At 39.7% G+C, this 10,830-nt stretch overlaps 1 protein-coding gene across 2 annotated transcripts in view; it reads left to right on the forward strand.

The window, feature by feature from the left end:
• The window catches only part of LOC125269214 (kelch-like protein 28), a 10,723-nt gene extending 142 nt beyond the window's left edge, over positions 1 to 10,581 (forward strand). The window contains exons 2-7 of one of the 2 annotated variants that reach the window (XM_048192071.1): positions 46 to 94; positions 2,809 to 3,069; positions 4,313 to 4,950; positions 6,731 to 7,174; positions 8,903 to 9,111; positions 9,291 to 10,581. In XM_048192071.1, the coding sequence (XP_048048028.1) occupies positions 2,809 to 3,069; positions 4,313 to 4,950; positions 6,731 to 7,174; positions 8,903 to 9,111; positions 9,291 to 9,454 (1,716 nt within the window). In that variant the 5' untranslated portion in view covers positions 46 to 94 and the 3' untranslated portion in view covers positions 9,455 to 10,581. Of the gene's footprint in view, positions 95 to 2,808; positions 3,070 to 4,312; positions 4,951 to 6,730; positions 7,175 to 8,902; positions 9,112 to 9,290 lie in introns of both variants that reach the window. The other variant, XM_048192072.1, reaches the window with a different exon arrangement.
• The last annotated feature ends 249 nt before the right edge of the window (positions 10,582 to 10,830 follow it).

A 10,830-nucleotide genomic window follows, 5' to 3' on the forward strand; every position in this document is an offset into this window, starting at 1 on the left:
CCCGGAAGTGACGCATGCGCTGATTTGTGTTTGTTTTCCTGACAGTCGCGGCCGTGTTGCGCTTCAAACTGCCAGAAATCAGCCAGACATTCAGGTAAACATTGACTAAACACTTTATTACTGCACTTTACAGCATGAAATAAACCCGAGGATGGTGTAAATGAGCGCTAAACGCCGCTGTGCTCAGCTCTAGATGCGGATGCTAATGTTAGCATAGAATGAACAGCTTTATTTATTCATATCAGCTGATTCATGTCAGACGAAGATGATTTTCATGTCCGAATATGACTGTGATCTGTGATGTTTTCACTTAATACACCTGATGTGATTTCTGCTGCTCGGAGATCTGAATGGATGTGTGTCAAATCTAGTGAGCTGCTGCTGCTGCTGCTGCTGCCTACCTAGGGCGCATGTTTGTCTTCATAGGGAGCATTCGAAATAAATCATGCTTTAGCAAATCGCATTTATCACATAAAATGTCTCTGTTATGACAAAAAGGCAATATAATGTCATAAAGAGTTGAAATTATGACAGGCAATAAAATTATATGAGTCATATGAGATACAGAGTCATAACTATGACGTAAAAAGTAAATATTATGACAATATTATAACAAAAAGTCGAAATTATGACATTAAAAGTTAAAATTATGACATAAAAAGCCAATATTATGATTAAAAAGTCGAAATTATGACTGTCAGATAAAAAAAATGTGACATTATGAGATAAAATGTCATAATTATGACTTGATGAAATGATTTACAAAAGCATGATTTGGCATTTGTGTGTTGAGCTGCATGTCTAGATGGCATCATGTACAGCAGTTAGGGTGTGCTGTCTATGTAGGCGTCGAGGGCGCACTTCTGATGGACAGAGGCTCGATTCAGAGAGAGATTTGAACACCTCGATATCATTGATCTGAGCGGATGTTTGATGATGTCACGGCTTCCCATTTCAATTCACGTACTTTACTGTGTTCACTTTCAGTACTGCCAAAGCTTTATACATTAAACAAGTAAAGACGAGAAGAATTTTCAGTAACTACACAATCGTTAGATAATGCATTAGTTAAAGGTGCAATATGTAATATTTTTGCAGTAAAATATCCAAAAAGCACTAGGCCAGTGTTATATATTTTGTTCACTTGAGTACTTACAATATCCCAAATGTTTGCAACTATTTGTAAATCGTGAGAAAATTGCAATGTTAACCAAGGACGTGTGAGGAGTCGCCTGTCAATGGCGTCATTCCCGCGTTACCCTCGGTTTCCGGGTTTATTTTGTAGAAACCATGGAAACACCAAAGATGCTTTACATGTTTTAATAGACAAGGGAACAACTGTTTTGATATATTTATAGACAGAAAACTAATTATTTTTATAAAGCTCAACACGTTTAGTCTTATTGTTTAAATCTAATTTTATTGATGTTTTGCGAGTATCATGCTTTACCATGCCTCAGAGAAAAACACTATTTTGTGAAGTAGCTAACATAGCATCATCAGATGCTGCTTTATTTTTAGTAACAGTAATACAGCATTTTCTCCATCATACAATACATTTTAAAATTAATTGCATGCCATTTATCAACACAAGCCATCCAGCATTTAATATGATATTGTAAAATCGATCTATCTTACTGCAGTGTGTAACAGTGTCTCACAGCAGCCGCCGAGCGAACGCTCAGAGTAACGTTATAACATCATTTTCAACACTCTGAAATGTATCTAATATGATAAACAGAGCTGTGTTTCCTCATACTCATGACCGGCGACTGTGTCATAATAAAAGTCCCGCTGCTCGCGGTGTGTTGATCAATCGCTCCAGCTCCTCGTTCAGCTCCACAACACTCGCTCCTGCTCTGCTTCACACTACAGTAACGTTAATAATCACATCCATGAACATGATTTCTAACCGAGTCCAATCCCTATTCTTTTGCACCGTCCGTTGAGGTGGAGACCACATGTCCCAAGTGTCCCAAACGCCTTTGTTTTGAATAGGCCTCTAGCGGACAAATTCTTACATACTGCACCTTTAACATAAACTATCTATGGGCAATGTATTTTTACTGCATTTATTAACATTTAATAATATTCACAGTGTTGTTAGTTCACTAATGTTAACAGATTAGTTAAGGTTAATAAATGCTTTAGAAGTGTTGTTCATAAGGATGTGCAGCTGAAAAATGATAGTTTTGGGTAAATGTTTTGCACAGTTTGAGGGATTGTTGAAGTGTTTTTCTCTTGATCACTGACTTCAGATGCGCTATAGAGTCTCCCGACTGCTGATGTTTGTTCACATCGGCTGCGCTTTTGGGAGTCAAATGTCCCTGAAGAACTGAAGAAAGCTCTCGTGACTCCTTTGAACTCTCTGATTCTGTTCTTCACACTCATGCGCAGTGACTGACACACTCTTAAGATCTTGTTATAAATAAAATAAAGAGTGAAACGAAACGTGACCTTATGTTCTCAAGCTGTTTATTGACGTCTCACTGAGGTTGATCGATGAGACATGATTCATTTCAGTAAGTTGTTCTGAATCTTTCAGCATTCCTTCTGATGTTCATTCATGTTTATTTGGTGCTGTAACTAGTAGTAAAGAGAGGAGATGATCGCTTCACGCATTATAGAGACACAATTTATCATGATAAAACTGACAGAATTTGAGAATAAGTATCAAAGCTTATTGTGTTTATTGGATGACAGGCACTACAAATAATGTTTAGTGAATCAGTATCACTTCCTCAAAATGAGAATTGATTAAGCAGTTAAGCGCTGAGCTAAACTAGCCAGGTTTTGTGTGTTCGTCAGATGGACCAGTCGGCGAAGTCGTACATGTTTGCGAGTCTGACGCGGCCTCACTCCGAGCAGCTCCTGCAGGGTCTGCAGCTCCTGCGACAGGACCATGAGCTCTGCGACATCGTGCTGCGGGTGGGAGACGCCAAGATTCACGCGCACAAGGTGGTGCTGGCCAGCATCAGCCCGTACTTCAAGGCCATGTTCACCGGCAACCTGTCTGAGAAAGAGACGTCAGAGGTGGAGTTCCAGTGCGTCGATGAAGCCGCGCTCAAGGTGAGAAACGTCTGTTTCATATGTGTTTACTGTGATTACAAAAGATGAAATAATGCTTGATGTTCTTCTGGGTGAATCTCTGAACACCTGTCAAGATCATGTTCAAATCGTGTTTTACGGCAAAATCAAAAATAATTGTTAATATATATATATTTTGCAAATAAATCACACATTAAATTTGGCTGAGAAATTACCCCCAAAAGATAATTTAAAGTCATTATTGTGTTAAATGACAAAAGCATCAAATAGACAAATATGACATAATACAAATAGACATATTACAAATATGACATTTAAATTAAATTATTATTTCATATTAATACCCTAAATAAGAATCTAAAACTGTTGGATGTTGATAAATATCTAAAGTAATTGAGTCATTCATTTATCCGATTCCTTCAAAGGGCTATATATATATATATATATATATATATATATATATATATATATATATATACGTATAAAAAATTACATATACTGTATGTAAATGTAATTATATATTATATAGTTATATATGTGTATAATTATATAGTATAGTATAAATTGTGAAATATATGTACATAATTGTAGTATTTGCTAAATTAATTTTATATATATATATATATATATATATATATATATAATGACCATTTGGCTAATATATGACCTAAATTTATGACCTACCGGTCAAAAGTTCATTTTTAATGATTTTTTTTTAAAGAAGTCTCTTCTGCTCATCAAGCCTGCATTTATTTGACAAAAAATACAGTAAAAACAGTAATATTGTGTAATATTGTGTTCTGTTTTAATACACTTATAACACAAATATGATTTATTTCTGTGATTTATTATCAAAATGCTGTTTTGCTTTTGTTTCAAAGAATCATGAAAAAAATATCACAGGTTCCAAAAAAATAAAAGCAGCACAACTGTTTCCAACATTGATAATAAATCATCATATCAGAATGATTTCTGAAGGATCATGTGACACTGAAGACTGATGCTGAAAATTCAGCTTTGGAATAAATTACACTTTACTATATATTCACATAGAAAACAGCTGATTTACACTGGAATAATATTTCATAATAATATCAATTCCCCCAGAGAATAATGAGAATTACAAAATAGATCATATGCATTAAAATATTGAGTATGTTCTTTTGATTTTGAGGAGACATGTGACCCAGACGTGACCCTGTAGAGCCGTCACACTGTTGATGGAGTGTTTTAGTTAACCGTGCCGTTTCCGTCTCTCCATCAGGCCATAGTGGAGTACGCTTACACAGGAACAGTCTTCATCTCACAGGAAACGGTGGAGTCTCTACTTCCTGCCGCCAACCTCCTGCAGGTCAAGCTGGTTCTGAAAGAGTGCTGCAGCTTCCTGGAGAGCCAGCTGGACGCCGGCAACTGCATCGGGATCTCGCGCTTCGCCGAAACCTACGGCTGCCACGATCTGTGCTTAGCGGCCACCAAGTTCATCTGCCAAAACTTCGAGGAGGTGTGTCAGACGGAGGAGTTCTTCGAGCTGACGCGGGCCGAGCTGGACGAGATCGTCTCCAACGACTGCCTGAACGTGGTGACGGAGGAGACGGTGTTCTACGCCCTGGAGTCCTGGATCAAGTACGACCTGACGGAGCGGCAGCAGTATCTGGCGCAGCTCCTGCACTGCGTACGGCTGCCGCTGCTGAGCGTCAAGTTCCTCACGCGGCTCTACGAGGCCAATCACCTGATCCGAGACGACCACGCCTGCAAGCACCTGCTCAACGAGGCCCTCAAGTATCACTTCATGCCTGAACACCGGCTCTCCTACCAGACGGTGCTGTCCACGCGGCCGCGCTGCGCTCCCAAGGTCCTGCTGGCGGTCGGGGGCAAAGCCGGGCTGTTCGCCACGCTGGAAAGGTGAACGAGTTACAATATTTGACCATTTAATTGTGACCGTTTAATATTTGACTGTTTAATTAGGAAAAAATGAATTCTCAGATGATGATTGTGGTTCTGTCTGGCGATTCTGGATCTATTCCGAAAACTTTGGATTTAGTTTTTACCGCATATGTGTGATGGCACTTTTGTCCACTAGATACAGCTGTATGATGCTTGCTGCCAATCACACACACACACACACACACACACACACACACACACACACACACACACACACACAAAACCATCAGACAAGTATATAAACTTCCATTAAGTTAGGAAATGATGAAGTCTGTGTGTGCTGTGAGAAACGCAGGCTTTTGCTCAACTCTCACAGTATCTCAGTGTTAATATTAGACACACGAAACTCACTTACTGACTGACGGCTGCTTTCAAACACTCACACGCGCTTTGTGTTCGTTTGATGCTTTTATAGCTGTTTCTACTTTATTTCATAAATGACAAATCTTACCAACATTGAACTGAATTGAATCAACATTGAACTGAACTGAATCAACATTGAACCGAATTGAAGCAACATTGCACGAATTGAATCAACATTGAACTAAATTGAATCAACATTTAACTGAGTTGAATCAACATTGAACTGAGTTGAATCAACATTGAACAAATAAAATCTACATTTAAAATGAATCAACATTGAACCAAATTGAATCAACATTTAACTGAATTGAATCAACATTTAACTAAATGGAATCAACATTGAACTGATTAGAAATCAACAGCATTGAATCAGCATTGAATCAGCATTGAACTGAACTGAATCAACATTGAACCGAATTGAAGCAACATTGCACGAATTGAATCAACATTGAACTAAATTGAATCAACATTGAACTGAGTTGAATCAACATTGAACTGAGTTGAATCAACATTGAACTGAGTTGAATCAACATTGAACTGAGTTGAATCAACATTGAACTGAGTTGAATCAACATTGAACGAATTAAATCTACATTTAAATTGAATCAAAATTGAACCGAATTGAAGCAACATTGCACGAATTGAATCAACATTGAACTAAATTGAATCAACATTGAACTGAGTTGAATCAACATTGAACTGAGTTGAATCAACATTGAACCGAATTGGATTAACATTGAACAAATTAAATCTACATTTAAATTAAATCAACATTGAACTGAATTGAATCAAAATTTAACTGAATCAAATCAACATTCAACATTGAACCAAATTGAATCAACATTGAACTGAATTGAATCCACATTGAACTAAATCGAATCAACATTGAACTGAATTGAATCAGCATTGAACTGAATTGAATCAACATTGAACCGAATTGAATCAACATTGAACCGAATTGAATCAACATTTAACTAAATTGAATCAACATTGAACCGAATTGAATCAACATTGATCTGAATTGAATCAACATTGAATGAATGAATCAATCAACAAAGACAATAGTGTCATTATTTAGTTCAGTTCAGTGTGTAAAGTTCATCTATCATGAAACAAGTTCAATTTCACAGGTAAAGCAGCTCTACTGAAGACAATAGAGTCATTATTCAGATCAGTTCAGCTCAGTTTTGTTCTCATCTGATAGTGTCAGTGCAGTCAAACCAATAATATGACTGAAGATCAAGTGTCTAAAACAATTTTTGGAATTCCCACCCCTAACGTTGATTGATTCTTTGTTGAGTTGACTTTTAATAAGCTGAACTGATGCAGTTTTGCACATGATGACTCTGTGTGTGTGTGTGTGTGTGTGTGTCAGTATGGAGATGTACTTCCCGCAGACGGACTCGTGGATCGGACTGGCTCCGCTCACTGTGCCGCGTTATGAGTTCGGCGTGGCCGTCCTGGAGCAGAAGGTGTACGTGGTGGGCGGCATCGCCACCCACATGCGGCAGGGCATCAGCTACCGGCGGCACGAGAGCACCGTGGAGAGATGGGACCCCGACAGCAACACGTGGTCGTCGGTGGAGCACATGGCCGAATGCAGGAGCACGCTGGGTGTGGTGGTGTTAGCGGGGGAGCTGTATGCGCTCGGCGGCTACGACGGCCAGTACTACCTGCAGTCTGTGGAGAAATACGTGCCCAAGGTGAAGGAGTGGCAGCCCGTGGCGCCCATGACCAAATCACGCAGCTGCTTCGCCACCGCTGTGCTGGACGGGATGATCTACGCCATCGGCGGCTACGGCCCTGCGCACATGAACAGGTACGGCAGCACTGCATTCTGGGTGTTAGTTTTAAGTTAAGATTTATTTCATTTGAGTAATTAGAGTTGGTGTTATCACTAACTAAAGTATTTGAAATATAGCTGCAAGCAACAATTACGGGGTCAAACCGAATAAGGACAGAAAAGGAAATATTTGTGGGCATCTGTGATCATGAGGTTAGGATGAAGCTGTTTAAATCACATCAGCTAAAGCACTTATAATAGCATGGTTTATAACTTCTGAGCAGTAGGTGGCGCTATGGTGAAACTCTGCATGCACCCTCAAGTCATGTTTTTGAGATGACATGTACCAAGTTTAGTGTCAATACACAAAACTTTTGCAAAGATACAGCCGCACATCCAATTTGGAGAATTTGTTGACGCAGTATAACACAACGGTTGGGTCTATCTTTAATAACTTTTTGTCATGAGTGTCTGTAGATGCTACATACCAAATTTCGTACAAATCGGACAAAATTTGTTGGAGGTTTTGAATAAAATTCAATATGGCAGACAGCAAGTATAGTAAAATATAACAAATTTGGTATCATAAGACTCAGCATAAGCCAACAAATCTAATGATGAAGATTAAATGACAATATGTTGAATTTTTTTATATGTTAAAAGCATTTTCTTAAATTTCATTATCTCTTGACCACTAGGGGGCGCTGACCTAAAACTTTACATGGCTTCGATGAATCATATCGAGTTTCGTAACGATACGTTCATGTGTTCGTAAAACACCGAATTTTATGACAAAATTAAAAATGGCCGAAAAAAGAAAATTGGATATCGTCCAAATGTCGTGCAAATTGGACAAACGAGTTCGAAAAAGTAGGAAAATTCAAAATGGCGGAAACATTTTCATGAAGGAAATGACGTCATAGGGTGCATTACATGGAATCAGAGGAAAAAATAATTTTGTTTCTAGGACTTAGAGATCAAAAGTTATAAGCATAAACATGAGTGAATCTTTGAACTGTTGGTGGCGCTAGAGGGTTTGAGGTAGAGACTCCAAATTTGTTATAGTAATGTTTCAGACTGTCCTCTATCAGTGTGCCAAATTTCATAACTTTTTATCATACGGTTCTATACGCTTCCGTAGACTCAAGACAAGAGTGGAAGAATAATATATATTTCAAATTTCTATTTAGTATAAGTTGAAGTACTAAAATAGTTAAAACTAAAACAAAAAAGAATAAAAATCAAAGACATATTAAATCTTATAAAACCAACAAAAACACAATACAATTACTAAAACTTTAAGAAAAATTAAAACAAAAATTCAAAATATTAATAAATATCAATGATACTATAACAACGGTTGGTATATTAGCAGAAACACTTGAGTTCAAGGCCTTGTTTCTTATGTAACTACTGAATGAATTTAATTTTATAGTTCTGTGTTTAAATGAGAATTATTCTATTTTTAATGTTAGTTTAGTAGAGAAGCAAATGTTAATGCAGGAGTTACAGCCACTGGTTAATTGAGTCAGGTTTGGTTTAGTCAGTGGCTCATGGGACGGTTCTGGTGTTGTCGTTGTGTTTCCATGAGCGCCGTCCCTGGAGAGATGCGTTTCGGTGGAATCGTCTCTCCAAACACACGTGTTCAGGCTGGAAAGAACACAGACTCATGGGACGCTGTCATGGTTTCATCTGTTTCAAACTTTATTTGTCTGGTCATTAATGTCAGGCAGGATTGAGTTAAATTCATGATGTTTGTTTCAGTGTGGAGAGATACGATCCAAGCAAAGACTCATGGGATATGGTGGCGCCCATGGCCGACAAGCGCATCAACTTCGGAGTGGGCGTGATGCTGGGCTTCATCTTCGTCGTCGGCGGACACAACGGTGTCTCTCATTTATCCAGCATTGAGCGATACGACCCGCATCAGAACCAGTGGACGGCGTGTCGGCCCATGAACGAGCCGCGCACAGGTGAGAGCGAAGAACCTGATCGTAACAAATACAGTGTGCTTTTGAGCATCATGAATATAAGGGCAAAAACGATATAAAAGAGCAACTATTCTGGTTTATTCCATGTTCATCTTGAGCATGAAAAAGCTCTGCAGAAGACAGTATTGTGATTATTGACGTGTGTGTGTGTGTTTCTGCAGGCGTGGGCTCGGCCGTGGTTGATAACTACCTCTACGTGGTCGGCGGTCACTCGGGATCCTCGTACCTGAACACGGTGCAGCGCTACGACCCCATCACGGACAGCTGGCACGACTCCAGCGGCATGATGTACTGCCGCTGTAACTTCGGCCTCACTGCCCTTTGACCCTGGGCGCACGGATGACGCTCTGTCAGAGACCGCGAGGGGAAGGATGGGGTTCATTTCTGGAGTGTGTTTCTCGCTCACCCGGTGACGTTTGCTCCGCGCCGGCACACGGACGTGGAGCGCCGCGGCTCACGGCCGTCACTGAAGCACGGATGAACACGCGAGGGCCGAGAGCCTTCCACAAACCCGCGGAGGACGCGGAAGCCTCGAGCTCTTTCCCCTTTACATTTCAAGGCTTCTCATGAGGGACGCACATGGATGTGTGTGTGATGCATGAGTGGAATCAGCGCTTCGCTCTGGAGGAGGAGCGCGGCACTCGTGATAAGGGCTGCCTTCTGTCACGCGCACATGTGTGTGTGAGTGTGAGTGTGAGAGTGTGTGAGTATGAGTGTATGTGATAGGGCTGCACGATTTATAGCAATTTTATCGCACGTGATTTGGCGAAGGCTGCGATTATTTCAAGCGTAGCTTGTCAGAGCTGTACGGCTCTGTGATCAGCAGTAAATGCTTCTCCATCTGAAAGCCAGAGGGCGCTCTCATGCAGAAACTGCAAATATGGCCTGCAGTAGAAGTAGATAACACGTCATTCCAGGAAATCCCATACTATCGCTGTAGCTGAATAAACAGAAGATTGAAACGCTTTGATTGATTAAACATGACTAATAAACACACGACTGCCTTATTCTGTGTAAGAAGACACACCATCCCACAGAAGGACGCTCAACTGTCGTTATGAAGTAAATACACGTTATTAAATATTGTCTTTTGTTGGACAAGATGTTAATAAATGCTTCTCATGTCTGGAAAGATGTTTGATGCGTGTTGCTTTTTGAAATGCACATTATAAGCGACTCAAACTCGCAGTGCTTTCAGATGGATCAGCATTTGGAGCCGTACTTCATTGACAAGTCACGCAAAAAAATAATTGCAGCTTTGCGATTTCATAATCGCACTAAGCCAAATTGTTTAAGTGCGATTTCAGTGTTTTTTCTTCTAATCGTCTGATTAATCGTGCAGCCCTAGTATGTGGGTGAGTATATGTGTGAGTATTTGTGAGTGTGAGAGTATGTGAGTGCGTGTGAATATGTGTGTGAGTATATGAGTATCTGTGTGAGTATGTGTGAGTATTTGTGAGTATATGTGTGTGAGTATGTGTGAGTATCTGAGTGAGTATGTGTGAGTATGTGTGAGTATATGTGTGAGTATGTGTGAGTATGTGTGAGTATGTGTGAGTATGTGTGAGTATGTGTGAGTATCTGTGTGAGTATGTGTGAGTATTTGTGTGTATCTGTGTGAGTATTTGTGAGTATCTGAGTACTCATGTGAGTATGTGTGAGTATTTGTGAGTATATGTGTGTGAGTATGTGTGAGTATCT

Source organism: Megalobrama amblycephala, linkage group LG5 (assembly GCF_018812025.1).
Source record: "Megalobrama amblycephala isolate DHTTF-2021 linkage group LG5, ASM1881202v1, whole genome shotgun sequence".
Taxonomy (NCBI): domain Eukaryota; kingdom Metazoa; phylum Chordata; class Actinopteri; order Cypriniformes; family Xenocyprididae; genus Megalobrama; species Megalobrama amblycephala.